The following is a 21,417-nucleotide window of genomic DNA, read 5'->3' on the forward strand; positions in this document are numbered from 1 at the left end:
TCATATCAAGTTGCACAGAGATAAGCAAAACACTTTTGTTTTCCAGGATTTAGAAAGATCAAAGCATAGAAAATACAAAGAAAATGACTAGGAACCACATTAATTGTTAAAGCGAGGCTGGATACTTGAGCCATTGATGCACAAATGAATGGTGTTTCACTGTATCTAATGTAACACTTACGAGAAACCTAAGGCTTCAAGTACATCTGGCATGGATAGAATCAATAAACCACATGTAAATGAACTACAAGGAATGACAACAATATCTTAGCCAGCTGGCAAGTTGGTAACTGTCATAATTAATATAATATAAATTAATAGTCAACAATTTAGAAAATGGAATTTATATACAGTAAGGTTAATTACGTTTGGGGCCGAAATTTGCATGTCTCTAACTTTGACAACTTCCCCAAACAAAATTTCAGCCCAAACTCATACATTAAGTAATTTAACCTTAACATTTCAAACACAAGGCACTGTGCTTTTTAAACTGAACCATTTTCTTCTTTAATAGAATATATCTTAATTCAGAGCAACAGATAAGCTTGGGATTGGGTATTACCCCATCATTTTGGTTTGAACTGGGTATTGGCTAAACTGCATAGTGTATTCTAAAACCTGTTAACCCATGATTTTTACATTAATTGGGTATCCATGCATTTCAGGGGGAGCTTATTAATTTTTCAAGCTTTCAATGCAGATGAAAAATAAACAAACTCTATCACAATGTGTATTCAGTACTTTTCACATGTGTTTTTACAGCTTCTCAGCAACCATGTATAATATCTTTTCCATTCATTTGAAAGTGTTTTAGCTCGACTATTCAAAGAACAGGTAGAGCTATTGGACTCACCCATGCGTCTGCGTCAGTGTCACGATTTTGTTAAGTTTTTGTATATAACCGTGTATCTCAGTAAGAACTTGTGGGAATGGATTGAAACTTCACACATTGTTCACTATTTTGCTCTATTTTGCTTTTTTTTTTTTAAGATTATGCCCTTTTTTCGACTGAGCAATTTTTGGTTAAGTTTTTGTATGTAAGCTGGTATCTTAGTACCCATTAAAAAGAATGGATTGAAACTTCACACACTTGTTCACTATGATGATCTGACATTCAATGCACAGGTTCCCTAACTCTGCTTTGCATTTTTACAAAATTATGCCCCTTTTTCGACTTAGCAGGTTTTGGTAAAGTTTTTGTATGTAAGCTGGTATCTCAGTACCCATTAATAGCAATGGATTGAAACTTCACACACTTGTTCATTATGATGACCTGACATTCAATGCACAGGTTCCTTAACTCTGCTTTGCATTTTCACAAAATTATGCCCCTTTTTCGACTTAGCAGGTTTTGGTAAAGTTTTTGTATGTAAGCTGGTATCTCAGTACCCATTAATAGCAATGGATTGAAACTTCACACACTTGTTCATTATGATGACCTGACATTCAATGCACAGGTTCCTTAACTCTGCTTTGCATTTTCACAAAATTATGCCCCTTTTTGGACTTAGCAGGTTGTGGTTAAGTTTTTATGTGCAAATTTTGTCAAAATTTTTAATGCAAATAATCCATTGTACAACTTGATATAATGTCATTCAAAATACTTTTTACATCCTGTTCCCCAACAGAAGGCAATTACTACTATGAAGGTAGTAGTAACTAGATGTGTGTCCATAGGACACAGGTGACCCCACTCCTGCCACTGTAACATGGTTTAATGACTCAGGTAAACAATTTTTAAGATGTTTGCAACACAAACTTTCAAGAACCTTATGTGCATTTTTCACTTACCGGTAGTTGGCCATAATTCTGGCCTAACTGAGTAAAATCCTAAAGAGAACACTTCATAGGCTATAAAACAATCCACTAATGTTTTATGATTCTAGGTCAAGTACATTTTAACATACATGTTTCACAAACTTTTTTTTTTTTAGTAAGTCTGGACAAGAAGTCTGGTATTGTGTAGTAAAAATAATGACTGTAGGTAAAATATTTTCGGACCTACGCGCAACAAAACATCAAAATGACAATTTTTTCCTAGGTCAGGGGCCATACTCCTACAATACTGAATGAATCCTGACGCAAAACCACAGGTGCACAACTGCACATGCTGACCAACATTCCTGTAAACTTTGGTGACTCTAGGTCAAATACTTTTGGAGCTAAGCATGACACAACATTAAAATGACCAATTTTTAACTAAGTCAGGGGCCATAACTCCTACATGACTGAATGAATCTGGACGCGAAACCCCAGGTGCACAACTGCACATGCTGACCAACATTCCTGTAAACTTTGGTGACTCTAGGTCAAATACTTTTGGAGCTACGCGCGACACAACTTAAAATGACCAATTTTTAACTAAGTCGGGGCCATAACTCCTACAAAACTGAATGAATCCGGACACGAAACCCCAGGTGCACAACTGCACATGCTGACCAACATTCCTGTAAACTTTGGTGACTCTAGGTCAAATACTTTTGGAGCTATGCGCGACACAACATTAAAATGACCAATTTTTAGCTCACCTGTCACATAGTGACAAGGTGAGCTTTTGTGATTACCCTTCGTCCGTCGTCCGTGCGTGCGTCCGTGCGTCAACAATTTCGTTTCTGCACGATAGTGGTTTCATTTATGATTTTATTTTAACCAAACTTGCACACAACTTGTCTCACCATAAGCTCTCGGTTCCTTTCTTGAACTCGCCAGATCCCATTATGGGTTCCAGAGTTATGGCCCCTGAAAGGGCCAAAATCAGCTATTTTGACCTTGTCTGCACAATAGCAGCTTTATTTATAACTTGATTTTTACCAAACTGGCACACAACTTGTATCACCATAAGATCTTGGTTCCTTTCTTGAACTGGCCAGATTGCATTATGGGTTCCAGAGTTATGGCCCCTGAAAGGGCCAGAATTAGCTGTTTTGACCTTGTCTGCACAATAGCAGCTTCATTTATGATTTGAATTTAATCAGACTTGCACAAAACTTGTCTCACCATAAGATCTCCATTCCTTTTTTAAACCGGCCAGATCCCTTAATGGGTTCCAGAGTTATGGCCCCTGAAAGGGCCAAAATTAGCTATTTTGACCTTGTCTGCACAATAGCAGCTTCATTTATGATTTGATTTTAACCAAACTTGCACACAACTTGTATTACTACAAGATCTTGATTCCTTTCTTAAACTGGCCAGATTCCATCATGGGTTCCAGAGTTATGGCCCCTTAAAGGTCCAAAATTGGCTATTTTGGCTTTTGCAGCCATATAGAGACTTCATTTATGGTTTTATTTGATACAAAACTTCCAAAATATCTTCAACAACAATAAATCTTGGATTCCATGACAAATCAGACCCAATCATAGGTTCCAGAGTTATTTTATATCTGATTACCTCCCCTGATTGTAATCAAAATGGATTTATATCAGTAAGTACTTAGACTTATTTGAAATTTCATTATTGTCATTAGTTGGACTGAGCCAATCAGGGTAGATAACTATGGACTGATTTTATGTCAAATTACCTCCCTTTATTTCAAATTAAAATAGGTATATCTCTGTAACTAATGAAGACACTGATCTGAAATTTCATTTATGTCAACAGATTTATTTGGCAGATCCTTCTTTTGTTCACTTGCAATAATTTTTTTTTTAATTACTCCCCTTTTACTTTACTATAAATAGCTTATTTTTAGTAACTTTTTTATTATTGGCCGTAGGGAAAAACCAAGACCTCTTTTCTGTGGTACAACATGGATGGTACCTCTAATTTTTAGGTGTATTTTGACATATCTGTACCTTGTTAGAATTTTTTTTTTTTTTTTGGTTAAATTTCTTCCCTTCGTTGTTCCTGTCCTTTGGACTTAGATAATTTTTCTGAGGACCTTCTTGTCCTCAAGTGCAATGATAACAGGTGAGCGATATAGGGCCATCATGGCCCTCTTGTTTACTAAGTCAGGGGCCATAACTCCTACACCACTGAATGAATCCGGACGCGAAACCTCAGGTGCATAACTACACATGCTGACCAACATTCCTGTAAAGTTTTGTGACTCTAGGTCAAATACTTTTGGAGCTAGGCGTGACACAACACTAAAATGACCAATTTTTACAGTCAGGGGCCATAACTTCTACATGACTGAATGAATCCGGACGCGAAACCCCAGGTGCACAACTACACATGCTGACCAACATTCCTGTAAAGTTTTGTGTCTCGATATCTACATCAAATACTTTTGGAGCTAGGCGCGACACAACATTCTTGACGGATGGACGGACAAGAGCAAATGTATATGCCCCACCACTCATGGGGGGGGGGGGGGGGGGGGGGGGGGCACAATAAAAAAAAAACTTAATTCGCTTTCTTCCCTACTTTGATCCCAAAGTGCATACTGACGCTTTATTTTCAACTTCTATTACTTGATGTAAAATAAATTAGGCTATTTTTGGACTGTCTGACACCACAAGCAAAACTGTTATATTCTGCATGCTGATATGCATGCATTCGGATGAAAATTTGGTGTTTTGGTTCTACATATGAGCTGCACCATGAGAAAACTAACATAGTGCATTTGCGACCAGCATGGATCCAGACAGCCTGTGCATCCACGCAGTCTGATCAGGATCCATGCTGTTCACTTTTCAAAGCCTGTTGCAATTAGAGAAACCATTAGTGAAAAGCATGGATCCATGCTGGATGCAAACGCACTATGTTGGTTTTCTCATGGCGTGGCTCATATGAGTTTTGATACACATGAAAAGAAAATTCTATTGCTTCTTTTGCAAATTAATTTGGGTTATTATGCAAATATACAGCTTATCTGTTCCTCTGTTAATTTTTTTTCCTTCTCTTTTGAAACTTAAACTATGTTGAATTCACTCCACAACCCCTGGTCTCATGTATCAAGTACAAATCATGGTTTACAATCTCTGTAAATGTTTAGACAAATCTATCTAAATGTAAAGTTCAACATACATGATTTCCATGTATTCTGCAGTGCAAAACTTACCTTTGAACAGTGGACAAAACTTCCACACATAGAGACAGCTTATACCAGAGAACTGACCCAAACATAACTCCAGGTAGAAGAGTGGCACTCCACAGAAAATAAGGAAAAAGAAAAATGGGATCAGAAATGCACCTGAAACAAAAGAATATTTGCCATTAATCCTATCAATACTACAAAACATAATCAAGAAACACAGAGAAACTGAAAGAGTTAAAAAAAAATGTTTGGAGGGGGAGGGGGGCTGGGGGAGGGGTCACTGAATCCCAAATAAAACCCCAGGTTCACAAATTCACATGCTGAATAACATTCCTTTCAATGGTTTCATGACTCTACATCAAGTACCTTTTAGACATATGAGACACAAACTTTTAAGACCTTTGTGCATATTTTTTCTATGCAAGGGCAATAACTCTGGTCTTGCTAAGTGAAAGCCCAAAGAAAAACACATGCTTATAACTTCACATGCTGAATAACATTCCTGTAATGATTCATGACTAGGTCAAATACTTTTTTAGATACTATACTCGCCATCACTAATCTCGCATCACCACTAATTTCGGTATCCGAGTTGTGCCACCTACGCGGTAATTGCATGTCAAAGTTCATGACCTATTTTACGCATGCTAGTGAAAAACATTCTAACCTGCAGTTACCTTGGTAAGAATCTGTCTATATTTATCAAAATCGTATTTTTCACGTATCTTCTGCAGAAATTAAAAAAAAAAAACCATCAATTAAGCAAATATGCAATGTACATTGTAATAACCTTCGCATGCCTTATTATTATGCAAATTATCCGCCATTGGTAGAACCATTTTAGTACTTCCAGTTAACAACATGAAATCATATAGCTGTCAAAACGTCAGTTACGATTTATGGGACGGACATCTCTCTAAATCGCACGATATTGAACATGAATCGACAGTTATAAGTTCAGGTGAAATATCACTATTTACCAGGTTGCTTGAATTTGCCACATCCGACTTGTGTTACTTGCAAATATCGGATGTCAGCCAGATAGTAATGAAATCAATGTACGTCATATAAACGTAATTGTGTTAGCTTTTTGAGTGTTCCTGTAGTTAGATAGACGCTTTATTTGAATATATTATGTTCTAAATGATAGTTTGTGCCACAGTATGACCATACACGAATATATGTGCGTACAATACAGCGACTACTGTTGTTGAGTAACATATGTTGATGTATCCAATTCATTTTACACAGTTTTGAGCTAACATGATATTGTGTACCCGAAATACTTCATTGGTTGCTTTTGTTATTCGTTATCAAATGTCAAGTGCGCACATGAATGTACGACAAACTTTAAGCCTATTGCATATTTGACTCGCAAGCAATCTTGTGGATTATAACATCCCAAATGAGACCTCTGGTGCACAACTTCACATACTGATTAACAATCCCATGAGATCTGATGACAGTCAAATACTTTTTTGAGATATGCATGACACAAATTTGGATGGACTGACAGACAGACAAATGGACAATGGCAAATTTATGTGCCCATCCTCCCAAATTTTATGGGCATACAAAATAAATAAGAAATTTCTTTTCTAAGACTAAGAAGCTATTTACCTCCACCATTCTGCATAACCAAATATGGAAATCTCCACAGATTTCCAACACCAACAGAGTACCCAACAACAGAAAGAATGAACTCCAGTTTTCTATTCCACACACCGCGGGCATAGTCCACACTGTTGTTGCTGGCAGATTCAGATTCATTTAGGTCACGGCTCTGACTGGCAGCTAATTCATACTGAGCAGTACTTTCTGGCTTCTTGTCATTCTGAAAAAGAATGTATTTCAATGAAATTTTCATGTAAAAACTAACAAGCAAATTTGATGAATTGGTATCCCCCGCCGAAAGGGTTTGTGGTGAGGTATGCCAAAAAAATATATCTGGCAAAAAGTTAAGGATGTTACAAAGAAGCAAATAATTTCATTAGTCAATATCAATTTAACAGAAAACGAATGTTTTTAAGTGTACATAATAATTATAGGTTATTAGCTTTGTATCGGGAAATATGCACGAGTTCTTCAGTGGAAATATTGCGCGACTTTATGGCAAATCTCCACAATTCCACTAACAACGAGTGATTTCCCAACAGAAAGAATAACTCCATTTTTATTCCACACTACGGGCATAGTCACACTGTATATGTGAGATTCAATTCATTAGTACGCTCTGATTGCAGCTAATAACTGACATACTTCTGGCTTTTGTCATTCTGAAAAATAAGTATTCAATAAATTCATGTAAAACTAACAGCAATTATGAATTGGTCATCCCCGCCGAAAGATTTGTGGTGAGTATGGCCAAAAAATATTTGGCAAAGTTAAGGATGTTACAAAGAAGAAATAATTTCATTAGTCAATACAATTAACAGAAAACGAATGTTTAAGTGTACATAATAATGTATGTTATGTTGATCCTGAATCATAATGAAATTATTTTGAATGGAATATGTTTACTGTAATAAGCTTAGCTTTTAGAATTAAATGGAGTTATTTGAAATGTGAGCTTGAAGTGTAGCTAGAACGAAATATTTTCTTCGAGTAGTTTGGCACCAAGTGTTGCTGTTTTACATGCACATTTGAACATAAAAGAATAGATGTCCTTAGGAGAGCACAATCAAGTAAGATATCTTGAACATGGCTGGCGGCAGGGTGGGTGTGGTTACAACTTCACATGTTTGAACATTTTTAAAAAAAAAAAAGAATAAAAAAAAAATATATATTGAAATGGCCCTACGGTGTTTACCTGAACTTTACTTGTTTATATATGTAATGATATAAGTGTCAGGAAAAGGGGACAACAGTGTTTACTGAGTTTATTATGAAATATGATAGATATTACACTCAATACCAGACACCAGACATTATAATTATAAACTGCAAATGTAACAGTGTTGACATGCATTTCAGAACAAAAAATATCTAATTGCAAACAGTGTTTAATCTACATTATACAGGATGAAATTATTTTTTATCTATCTTCCTTTCCCATCTAACTCCTTAAAATCTGGGACATTGTGACACTTATCTCTGCATCAAGCTGTAAAGATTGATTGATAAACTAAAATAACAAGAGCTCGTAGAACACAAAATGTCCCCTTTGATGCATTCAGTAACTGCACAAGGAACACTGTGCATTTGACATACTGACCTCAAATCAATAATTATGGGTCATTTACTAGCCATAAGTGACCTCCATATCAAATGTGATTTTAGACCAAAGCATTCTCTAGTTATTTGGCAAAATAAGTTCTACTGTTCTGGGTCAATGTGACCTTGACCTTTGACCTACTGACCTTAAAATCAATAGGGGTCATCTGCTGGTCATATTCAGTTTCGTGATCCTAAGCCCAAACGTTCACAAGTTATCGTCCAGAAACAGTTTAACTGTTCTGGGTCACTGTGACCTTGACCTTTGACCTACTTATCTCAAAATCAATAGGAATCATTTGCTGGTTATGACCAACCTCCCTATCAAGTTTCGTGATTCTAGGCCAAAGCGATGTGGTTAAACTGTTCCAGGTCACTGTGACATTGACCTTTGACCTACTGATCTAAAAATCAATAGGTGTCATTTGCTGGTCATGACCAACCTCCCTATCAACTTTCATGATCCTAGGCCTAAGCATTGTGAGTTATCATCTGGAAACCGTAGACCTTTTCTGGGTCAAGTGCCCTTGACCGTTGATCTATTGAACTCAAAATCAACAGGGGTCATCTGCTGGTCATGATCAACCTCCCTATAAAACTATGTTATCCTAAGCCTAAGTATTTCCAAGTCCAGAAACTGTTTTACTTTTCTGTGTGACCTTGACCTTTGACCTACTGAAATCAAAATTAATAGGGGTTGTCTGCTGGTCATAATCAACCCCCTTATTAAGTTTTGTGATCCTAGGCTCAAACATTCTCAAGTTATCCTCCAGAAACGGTTTAACTGTTCTGGGTCACTGTGACCTTGACCTTTGACCCACTGATCTCAAAATCAGGGGTCATCTGCTGGTTATGATCAATCTCCCTATCAACTTTCATGAACCTAGGCCCAAACGTTCTTGAGTTATCATCCAGAAACTGATTGGTCTACATACCGACCGACCGACATACCGACTGACATCAGTCTGCAAAACAATATACCTCTCCTTACATCACGGACTGTGCAATTAATTAGTACTTACACAATACACTATATATACATGTAACATGCCTCCTGTAATGTTTTAAAATATTATGGAATATTGTTTGTGAATAAAAACATTCCCATAAGTTTGATATTTCTTTTTCAAATTATATTTTGAGATGTTTACATTGTCAAGCAACTTTATGATTTTTTCTGAATAATTCTGAAAACTTCTGAGTATATCTGAAACTTTTCTGAACATATGCTGAAACATGTCTGAATGTTCATTAACACGTTCAGTGTAAACTTTTATTTAAAAACCACCAAAACTCTAGCTCAGGACCATAATGGAATAATTCAGAAGTAAGGAGTATTTAAACATACAATAATACAGACTTGCATGTCCAGTTAGGCAGCCAGCCAGTGATTTTTTTACTTTTTTTGGCAACAGCCCACGCCTTTTCAATTGGGAATTTTTAGCATGATAAACTTCAAAATTGGGAAAAATTAACATGCCTTAATAAAGAAATCATTTTGAAAAGTTTTATTTTAAGGTAAATTTATTTCCTTCAAATATGCACTGAGGTTGAAGAGACAGGACTGACAAGTTATTTTCTGATGTCACAGGATCTGATGGCTCAGATAGCTTAGGGTCACCATGAGCTTCTGTTGATTTCTGAGGGTCATTTTGTGGGGATTCAGATTTCTTGGACAGATCACTTTGCTTTTCTGACGTTTGATTTGAATTTAATTTCTCTTTAACTTTACCAAAAGATGTTTGAATGTCCGGAGTACCGATGGCGTGTTTAAGTTTTATTTTCTTATTATAATATTTGGAATTATGCGACATTTTCCGATAATTTAGGTAATTTTCTAACAATTTTTTTCCGACTCATTTTGACGCAAGAAAAAACGTTTAGCGACCGTGATGAAAGTCATACTAAATGCCGTACTATGCCGTGACCCGTTTTATGTAAACAACGCGCTCTGAGTTGGCAACAAAATTCTGCGAATAAACCATAATTAGAGTCGGAATTTTTATGATTATTTGCATCGTTTTAGTTCAACTTTCACAAGAAATCAATCTAATTGGGAAAAATCATCTCGTTTTTGGGAATTTTTAAGCATTTTTTGGGAATTCTGACCATTTTTGTCGATTGGGAAGACGCCGAATTTTGAAGTCAAACCAGCGCAAAAAAAATCACTGCCAGCAGACATAATAAGTATTTAGACCAGGTTAGGCCAATAATATGATTAAGTTCATATTATATTATCATCATGTTACACCAAATTTAAATAGTGCCCTTTTCATGATAAACATGTTCAAAGGCACCTCACATATGAGGGCAGCCACACAGAGCACCATTGAACTAGTACTGACACAGAGATCTGACCAGAGGGAAACAGCGAGAGGAAGCCCCATGAACAGAGAGAAAGATAAGTCCATTTGATACAAGTCTGTCTGGCTAACTTAGCCTAGCCTCACAGTCTGGTACTTAATGTGCCTGGATTGTGTGTATAAGCACCAATACACAGGAAGCTGTCTTACCTAGGAAGAACCAATACTGATGTCTTGATTAATTAAGTGGGAGACACATCTCCGAAATTTCAAGTGCCTATATGTAGTTGACCACAATTCAGATTGCTATTAAAAGGTCAATATGCCTTTGTTTAAAATGTGGCTGCCACATTTTTGTAATGAACATTCAGTGCATTAAGGGAAAAAATATGACTCTTTTAAGATGGCTTTGTAACATTACTGAAGTCTATGTATGAGAAAAAGATGCTGAATGTTATTTTAATTGTGCTTGAAATTAGTGGTCTTAAAAGCTCTGGGTCTTGAAAGGTCGTTTGTTTGTTTTGGTTTAACACCTTTTTTCAATAGTTTTTCAGTCATGTAACAGCGGGCAGTAATAACTTAACCAGTGTTCCTGAGTACAAACCTGTTCTCCGCAAGTAACTACCAACTTCCTCACATGAATTATCTGAGGTGGAGGACTAATGATTTCAGACACAATGTCTTTTATCAAATGGTCACAGAGAACATACGCCCTGCCCGGGGATTGAACTCGCGACCCCGCGATCCAAAGACCAACGCTCTCCCTACTGAGCTAAGCGGGCAGGCCAAAAGGTTGTACCATACATTCTAATATGACTAACAATGCTTTAATCATCACAATGATGTTATGCTGACGTTCAAGTCAACGTGATATTTAGCGCCATGTACGCATCAAGAAATAGCGCTTTCAAATTTCATGAAATATTTTACTTAATATCATGTTTTAAACGAAATGTCACATTGCACAAATGTGTTGATAAATTTGCACACATACTGAGTTAGTTATTCGCTTTGCTGAATAATTCGCAATAATTTTTGCCCGAACTGAACTCTGCCGCAAGACATATTACCATTTCCGGCCCTGGCGCGTATAGACAAAGACCTACTATTGGCGCCATGCTTGCGCGAAGAAACAGTTCCATCATATTTGATATAAATTTTACAATAAAGAACGTATCAGAACAGTGCCCTCGTGAAATTATTACGCATGACGTATAACCGCCCATCGTGTATAAATAGTGATAAAGCACTGTTCTGCTATAAATTATTTCTTAAATAATGATCAAGGACATATTAAAATGTATCATTTACATGTACCATGTAAATCTGTATTCGATTTTTTTTCACTTGTTTAAAAATGTAAAATTAATGAACACACTCGCTTAGCTGACAATAGGGAGAGTGCAGATCTATGAATCAAGGGGTTGCGAGTTTGGCCCCAGGGTGTTTCTACAAACAAAAATATTTTTGAAATTGCAGTCAGAAAATTCCAATAGCTGCTGTGGTTTAACCAGTTATATTAAAAAATTCAAACTTAATTATAATTCAAACACAAGATGATATTATTTTAAGAAGTTCATCATTCTGCTTCTTCAATTCCAATAAAATATCATAAATACGTACCATTGTGTTCTAAATCTCAACATAACATTTCCAAATTATTTTACATTGCAATACAATATATATTATTATCTAAACTTATATTTTCTGCCAAACAGTTACTGTAGTTATTATTTCTGAGTCAGTTTATCTGTCTTCTAATTTACATTTGAGCATATCAATTTATAGGCATTCTTACCTAGGTGTGTGTAGTGTGAGTGGGGGTGGAGTATATGGCAGTCAGAAAGGATGGAAAACCTTCCTAATTAAGCCAAGAGATGTTTGTAAAACACATATGCCTTCCATTATATGAACTGTCGGTAGTAGCTTGATGTTTAATTATTTGTCTCCAGTATGCTTTGACCTTGAACTTTGACTTTTGACATGCTGACCCCAATTACAACAGCTGTCAATCAGTTATCAATGCAATCATCCTATTTATTAAAGCATTCTCTGGGTGTTTAAAAAATTGTTTTCAGCCTCAAAGTCATGGTGACCCTGGTCTTTGGCCTTTCGACCTTTAACCCATATCATGCTGAACATGATTAATTCTGCATTTGTGACCAGTGTAGATCATGATCAGCCTGCACATCCATGCAGTCTGATCAAGATCATGTTTGGTAGTAGGCAACAGCTCTCTAAGTGTTCAACGACCAAAGTATGCATTGTAGTGATGAAGTGAAATCATGAGCTTTATCATATCTAGGTGCATTCCTGGATGAAACTTGAATCTAAAAGAGCATGTAAACGGAAGTGTAGAACAGCAATGCTCAACTACTTCAGAATAAAATGTATCCGGAATATCTATACCAAAGAGGCTACCGAAACCCTTGTCCTGTCATTGGTGATATCCCATTTAGATTTTTGTAATGTCATTCTGTATGGTATTGCTCAAAGCGAAGTAAACAAAATGCAACGAATTCAGAACATGTGTGCAAAACTTGTCCTAAATCGAAGAAATTTGACAGTTCCAAGCAAGCGCTGTATGACCTTCACTGGCTACCAATCAAAGCCAGAATCACATCAAAATGCTCACCTACATGTATAATTGTTCAGTTGGAACTCCAAATATCTTTCTGAACTTCTTCCATAAAACAAGCACAGACAAGAAACTTGCGTTCTTCAAACTCCGTTACTGGGTGTTTCGTTGTTCCTTTCAAACAAGTGCAAAACGTTCAGCGACAGAAGTTTGGTACTGTTGGACCTAAACCTTGGAATGAATTGCCTCTCGAAATAAGGAACTCAGACACAATAGATGTTTCAAAAAGAAGTTGAAAACTCATTATTTTGGAAATTACTTTGCACTCCTTTTAGAGACTGTGACTGTAATTTTTAAGAAATTGAAGTAACGTAATACTGGATGATTTTATTGTGTAAATACATTCGAATATGAACTATATTATAACAAATACATGTACAAAATACAGTTGTTTGTAATAACTTCTGGACATGTCGCAATAACCCACTTATTCTTACTTAATAACAAACAGCTGTCTTACTGTATCTTAATATTCTAATATTTTATTAATCTTATCTGATGTCTGATCTTTTTTAATGCTTAATAAATAGTTTATTCACAATGGTATTTATGCTCATTTATGTTATATGTCATTAAATATCTTAATTTTTGTCGTATTTTTATGTATTTGTAAAACGCCATTGAATATGTTTTGCGTAAAAATAGGCGTTTAATCAAATAAAACAGTTTCAGTTTACTGTTTGCTATTCAGTCAGTATCTTTTTGGTAAGCACCCCTTTTAACAGTTAATGGTATTGTCCAAACTGAAAGATGGACTAATCCATTAGGCTAAAACAATAGCAATCATTTAGTGATCATGCACAATCAGTCCATGAAATCTGACCACTGCAGGCCTGTGAATTCTCCAGTTAGTGCTCAGAAACCGTTCTCAGTCCATGGTCACTACAATCTTCATCTTTGGCCAACTGAACCCAAAACTACAGAGGTCATCTATTGACCAAAGGCAATCATTTTATGGTGTTGGACCATTGTAGACCAAACATCAGGAACAATATATAATACACCTCCTCTTTTTCAAAGGGGTGTAAAACTGACAACAAGAGGGCCATGATGGCCCTATATCGCTCACCTGAGTACCATTGCTCTTAATGATAAGATCAAGTTTTGACAAAGATCACATAGGCATACGCATTAAATATCATCAGGATAAATATTTTCTTGTAACAGTCCCTATGGGTCGCATACTAGTCAGGGCCAATCTCCATACCAAGTTTGAGGGTCCTAGGCTCAAATGCTGCATTATTGTACTAGCATGACTATTCCTTACCCTGGAAGACTTAAATGACATTTAAAACTAATCTCATCAGAGGAATATTCAATTACATAGAATAAAGGGAGGTAAATTTGTCATAAATTCAGTCAAAGGTTATCTACCCTGATTGTCCGAGTCCATCTGATGGCATAAATGACATTTCAAATCAGTATCTTCATTAATTACAGAGATATACCCATTTTAATTTGAAATAAAGGGAGGTAATTTGACATAAAATCAGTCCATAGTTATCTACCCTGTTGTCTCAGTCCAACCAATGACAATAATGAAATTTCAAATGAGTCCTATAAGTACTTTAATACTGATATAAATCCATTTTGATTAAAATCAGGGGAGGTAATCAGATATAAAATAACTCCAGAACCTATGATTGGTTGTGACAGATTCAACATGGAATCCAAGATTTATTGTTGTTGAAGATATTTTGCAATTTTGTATCAAATCAAACCATAAATGAAGTCTCTATATGGATGCAAAAGCCAAAAAAGCAAATTTTGGACCTGTAAGGGGCCATAACTCTGGAACCCATGAAGGGATCTGAGTTTTAGAAAGGAACCGAGACATTATGCCAATACAAGTTGTGTGCAAGTTTGATTAAAGTTGATTGCAAAATGTTGTCTCTATCATGTTCACAAGCCAAACATAGCAAATTTTGGCCCTTTAAGGGGCCATAACTCTGGAACCTATGATGGGATCTGGCCAGTTTTTGAAAGGAACCGAGATATTATGCCCATACAAGTTGTGTGCAAGTTTGATTAAAATCAAATACAAAATCTGGTCTCTATCGTGTTCACAAGGAAATTGTGAACGGACGGACGACGGACGAAGGGCGATCACAAAAGCTCACCCTGTCACTACGTGACAAGTGAGCTAAAAACAGGGCAATCTATGTCAAACATAAAACAACATTCGAGGCACTAATTTAAACTCAGGGAAAGACAATTATTTTCTGCTGATATGGAACCTTATTTTCAACTTGTAGATAAGGTAGAAAATGTGACATATTGTATGTTAACACATTTTTTTTTAAATTTGACAAACTTTCTGGCCTTATATAACCTAGTTTCAAACCTGACTTTGATATCATAGAGACAACTTTTTAAGAACAAGTAGAAAATGTGGCCTCTAGTGCGTTAACAAGATTCTCCATGATTTTACCTAGTGTCATTTAACCCAGTTTTCAGCTAAACATAAATTTCATAAAGACAAAATGTGTGATCATTAGACAGAAAACGTTGCCATTAAAGTGTTAACATGCTTTTTCTATAATTAATAACCTAGTGACCAAGTTTTTTACCTGAGGTTACCCAGTTTCAAACATGACTTTTAAAGACAAACATTGCGACTAAATTATGTAAAAGACCAAGTATAGATTGTGGCCTGTTAAAAAGGTTTTTCTATGGACTGACCTAGTGACCTAATTTCTCATCTTTGGCATTTTACAGACTAATATTCTGGCATTGTTTTAAGATGTTTGTTTGTTTGTTTTGGGTTTAACGCCGTTTTTCAACAGTATTTCAGTCATGTAACTGCGGGCAGTTAACCTAACCAGTGTTCCTGGATTCTGTACCAGTACAAACCTGTTCTCCGCAAGTAACTGCCAACTTCCCCACATGAATTATCAGAGGTGGAGGACGAATGATTTCAGACACAATATCTTTCATCAAATCGTCACGGAGAACATACACCCTGCCCGAGGATCGAACACGCGACCCTGCGATCCGTAGACCAACGCTCTCCCTACTGAGCTAAGCAGGCAGGTGATTGTTTTAAGATGATCAGGTATAAAGTTTCTTTAATATTTTGACCAAGTAACCTAGATTTGAGGGAAACTTTCTACCACAGCTCATAAAGACTGGGAAATATTGTGATCTCTAAAGTGTTGACAGTAAAATTGTTGACGAAGGACAAAAAAGGATGACGGACACAGGAGTAATAGATGTATAGCTCTGACATCTTAAGCAGTCTTTGTTGTTAGACGAGCTAAAAACAGGTCTTTAAGCCATTTTTATGAGTATACACCCAACAAATCTCTAGGAGCAACACTTACTTTACAAATACAAAATGTACATCTTATTTCATGTAGCCCTGTCTTTAAAATTCATAAACGTTATAATAATAATGTATTCCAAAGACAGGAATTTTAAATTAGTAACATTTCAAAATGATATCATGTTAATTAAGAAAAAAAAATTCAATTTTCTCCTTTGATGAGTTTAACTCTCGTTTTAATTAAGTGTATATTAATTTGTAACCGTTAATTAAAACAAGAGAGCTAACTTAAAGATTGCCCTGTATTCACAGCTCAGACAGGTAAACAAGAGGGTCATGATGACCCTGAATCGCTCACCTGAGTAATATAAGCGACATGTTTAAAATGGCACACTTATGCTAAAATATTAGAAAGTAGGTCACATTCATGGTCACTGAATGTCAGTTTTAAGATCGGTGTGCAAAACTGTACATGTCATACATATTTCAAGGCTGTAACTTAAAAAACAAGAAAGTAGGTCAGTAGGTCAAGGTCACAATCAAGTGACCCCCTAATTGCTTGTGGTCATCAGGTAATTATAATAAAACAGTCTAGGAAATATGATCTGATAATTTTTTAAGTATTTATTCCTACATAACTCATATAACAAGTGACCTCAAGGGCGGGGCCTCTTTTCACCCCAGGGGCATAATTTCAACAATCTTGTTAGAAATCCACTAGGCAATGCTACATATCAAATATCAAAGGCCTAGGCCTTGAACTTTCAGACAAGAAGATTTTTTTTCTCCCTATACAAGCCTATGTTTTTTAAATTTGGGACCCCCAGGGCAGGGCCTCTTTTCACCCCAGCGGCATAATTTGAACGATTTTGGCAGAGGACCACAAGGCAATGCAACATACCAAATATCAAAAGCCTAGGCCTTGCAGTTTAAGGCAAGAAGATTTTTGAAGTTTTTTCCTATATAAGTCTATGCGAAACTTGAGACCCCCCATGGTTGGGCCTGTTTTCATCCCAGGGTTATAATTTGAATAATTTTGGTAGAGGACCACAAGGCAATGCTACATACCAAATATTAAAGGCCTAGGTCTTATGGTTTTAGACAAGAAGATTTTTAAAGTTTTTCCTATATAAGTCTATGTAAAACTTGTGACCCGTGGGGTGGGTCCTCTTTTCACCCCAGGGGCACAATTTGAATAATCTTCATAGAAGACCATTAGATGATGTCACATGCCAAATATCAAGACTCTACGCCTTGCGGTTTTGGACAAGAAGATTTTTAAAGTTTTTCCTTTCGGTTGCCATGGCAACCAGAGTTCTGCATGGAATTCAATTCTTTGAACAATTTTGAAAGGGGGCCACCTAAGGATCATTCCTGTGAAGTTTGGTATAATTCTGCTCAGTGGTTTTCAAGAAGAAGATTTTTTTAGAAACTGTTGACGGACGCACGACGCACACCGCACGACGCACATTGAGCAGTCACAAAAGCTCACCATGAGCCTTTGGCTCAGGTGAGCTAAAAATTAACAAGAAACATTTCTGTCAAATTTCTATGAAAACTGGTTTGCAGGTTCAGTGGAGAAGATTTAACCTCAGCAGAAGAAGATTTTCAAAGTTTTCCACATTATCATATAGGGGAAAATAGACCTGCCCCCAGCAGCCATTTTTTTGACCAATCAAGATGACTTTTTAACAATTTAACAAATTTAGTAGGTGTTTTGAAAGACAGTGTGACTGAAAAGAGTAGCACTATCTACCATGATTTTTCAGGTCCAAGTGGACTGCTTCAAAATCTGAGTTAGTTAACTTTTGACTTAAGAGAAATAGCCCCTCCTTATCCTTCAAAGGCTGGCTCATTTTAAGTTAAAATATTGTGTTTAAATTTTACTGATCACTTTCCTTTTATTAATTAACTGCAAAATAAAACAAGAGCACCGCCTTGCGGGTGCTGACGCTCATCTGATTTTTTTTGTGTAATAGAAATATTGTCCTACCCATGATTTTCTAAGTCTAAAAAGAGCCATCATTCTTGCAAAAAGCAGGATAGAGTTATGTTTCTTGATGTACAGTGTCCACTTATGATGGTGAAAAACTGTTGCAAGTTTTAAAGCAATAGCTTTGATAGTTTATGAGAAAAGTTGACTTAAACATAATACTCAACCAAGAAAATGATTTTCTAAGTCCAAAAGGGGCAATAATTATTGCAAAAAGCAGGATGGAGTTATGTTGCTTGCTGTACAGGGTCAGCTTATGATGGTGAACAAGTGTTGCAAGTTTCAAAGCAATAGCTTTGATAGTTTAAGAGAAAAAGTTGACCTAAACATAAAACTTAACCAAGAAATCTGATATTTTCTAAGTCCAACAGGGGCCATAAATCTTGCAAAAAGCAGGACGGAGTTATGTTTCTTGCTATACAGGGTCAACTTATGATGGTGAACAAGTGTTGCAAGTTTTAAAGCAATAGCTTTGATAGTTTAGGATAAAAGCTGACCTAAACATAAAACTTAACCAAGAAAACTGATTTTCTAAGTCCAAAAGGGGCAATAAATCTCGCAAAAAGCAAGATGGAGTTATGTTTCTTGATGTACAGGGTCTGCTTATGATGGTGAACAAGTATTCCAAGTTTCAAAGCAATAGCTTTGATAGTTTAGGAGAAAAGTTGACCTAAACATAAAACTTAACCAAGAAATCTGATATTTTCTAAGTACAAAAGGGGCCATAAATCTTGCAAAAAGCAAGATGGAGTTATGTTTCTTGCTATACAGGGTCAGCTTATGATGGTGAACAAGTATTCCAAGTTTCAAAGCAATAGCTTTGATAGTTTAATAGAAAAGCTGACCTAAACATAAAACTTAACCAGCCGACGCCGACGCCGACGCCGACAACCGCTCAAGTGATGACAATAACTCATCATTTTTTTTCAAAAAATCAGATGAGCTAAAAAAATCCCAGTTTTCTCTGTACATGCGAGCAATTAAATTAATTTTTTTTCCATAATTATGAATAAATTCTTCATAAGGTCATTCCGATGAACTAAAAACCAATTTGGTATGGCCTAATCGATTTTCTTACATACATGTCTTTATATATTACTTGTTTAGCAAAAGTTCAACATTCAATTTAAACTGCTGCATTATGTACTGATGTGAAAATTGGACACTTCACCAAGGTCTTCAAATGTCAGACATAAACTACAAAAAATTATCTATTACCTTGTACAGCTGTCAAATCAATGGATTTAGATTACAGATTGATTGAATCCATGCCTGATAACAGAAGTTTATCAGCTAATGACTCAGTCTCAATGTCAAAATTAAGAACGTCTTTCAATGTACTTATAAAACATTTTTTATTTGGTTTTAGGTTCTATCGATATAATTCAAGTTGTAGGGCCAACTTTAAGCTTGTAACAGTGGAAGCAGGTTGGCTTCCTCACATGACAATCTGAGCAAGGCTCAAACAAAGTACTTGTAAGTCACCTTAATTTAACACTTGGCAATGAAGGCCCCGTTAATGTATTCATCTACAAAATGGGTATAACACTGTTTCATTTTGATTTGACTGTCCGAATAACAGAAACCTTTGTTGAAAACCCTGAACCCTTACCCTGCTAAATTTCTAAAATGGACTGGTCCATCATTCAATTCTGGCATGGATGTGCAGGCTGATCTTGTCAGCACTGGCCACAAGGCAAAACCAATTGCTCCCAGCAGGCTTAAGGTTAACTGGCATCTAGACACTACTGTTTGCAGATCAAACTTCCCCTTCAACTTATTTCAAATCGATAGAGTTGCAAAAAGTTTATGTCACAAAAGCTGTGAACCTGAAGCTATTTTTGGAGTAACGCTGACAAATTAACCCCGCCTCATCCGCAAAAAATTATTCATTCACCTTGTCATGAAACTTTTTTTTCTTTATCTTGACGTCACACAAAGCAAAAGCCCTGACTCTATCTTCGAAGTATCGCCGTACTTGCATACATTGTAAAGTGCAATAAGGTGATAATGGTTATGTTTTAAAAGTAGAATTAAATATTTCAACTACATTTAAATGAAAACAGCGTTTTTTGTTTGTTATGACAATTATTATTGACGAAATTTCCAACCACGCAAGGTATATAAGGTTTTACAGAAAGGTATCATTGAACCTTCAAGCTACGTAACACTTGTAGGCCCTAGATCTAATTGTCATATCCATAAAAACAGATTCATTTGATATTCAAACTTTTGCAGTGTCTTCCGTAGCTTAACTATCCCAGATCTAACTCCATTATAGATCTAGTTTTTTTTTATTATTTTTTTTTTTTGGTGGGGTTTACGTGTATGTGAACTTATCTACTATTAATTTGAAGTCGTTAAAACACTATTTCAGTTATTTACATACAGGCAGTTGATAAGCATTGTCTTTGTTCATGGAAAGAACCAGTTATAGACTCACATAAGTAAAAATAATTCGATGTTAAGTTTGTTTTATATTTGTGACAGTCACTCTAAAAGGACCAAAATAACTGAGGAGAAATAACAGCACACCGTCATGTAAAGTTATTGTTTTTTTTTCTCGCTTGCACTGTATATGTAACGTTAATCGTGTTAAGGGGAATTATGATAACTTTTACATAAATTAATGAGGAACTGAATCCGCCTTTTGATAAGTCTAAATAATGAGACCTCCAGAAGACCGATTTTACATTTTGATATTTTACGTTGTCTACCTAAAGGGGATATCGACCAGTCAAAAAATAAACAATATTCAACTCTTGAGTACAATTATTTGGACTACCTTTTGATACATGTAAGTTTTATTTGAATTTATCTCATATTCGCAACAAAATCAGCAGTTCAACCCAAATCTAGCGATGACAATTTTTTTCTAGTGGAGAAAACAACTTGTAACTGTTTCCTAGAATCTCTTCAAATTAGTTAGACTAAGACTCACATATTCTGTAAGAAATTGCCGACTTTTTACCACTTAACCTTTAGTCTGCTGGCGGCAAGTGATTCTGCCTTTACGACTAGTGC

General features: G+C 36.0%; 1 protein-coding gene across 1 annotated transcript in view; it reads right to left on the reverse strand.

The window, feature by feature from the left end:
- Positions 1 to 21,417, reverse strand: part of LOC123548295 (sodium- and chloride-dependent glycine transporter 1-like) — a 77,882-nt gene that overhangs the window by 42,128 nt on the left and 14,337 nt on the right. The window contains exons 2-3 of the mRNA XM_045335442.2: positions 6,602 to 6,815; positions 5,006 to 5,137 (exon numbers count right to left, since the gene is read on the reverse strand). Of these exons, the coding sequence (XP_045191377.2) occupies positions 5,006 to 5,137; positions 6,602 to 6,815 (346 nt within the window). The remainder of the gene's footprint in view (positions 1 to 5,005; positions 5,138 to 6,601; positions 6,816 to 21,417) is intronic.

Source organism: Mercenaria mercenaria, chromosome 6, assembly GCF_021730395.1.
Source record: "Mercenaria mercenaria strain notata chromosome 6, MADL_Memer_1, whole genome shotgun sequence".
Taxonomy (NCBI): Eukaryota; Metazoa; Mollusca; class Bivalvia; order Venerida; family Veneridae; genus Mercenaria; species Mercenaria mercenaria.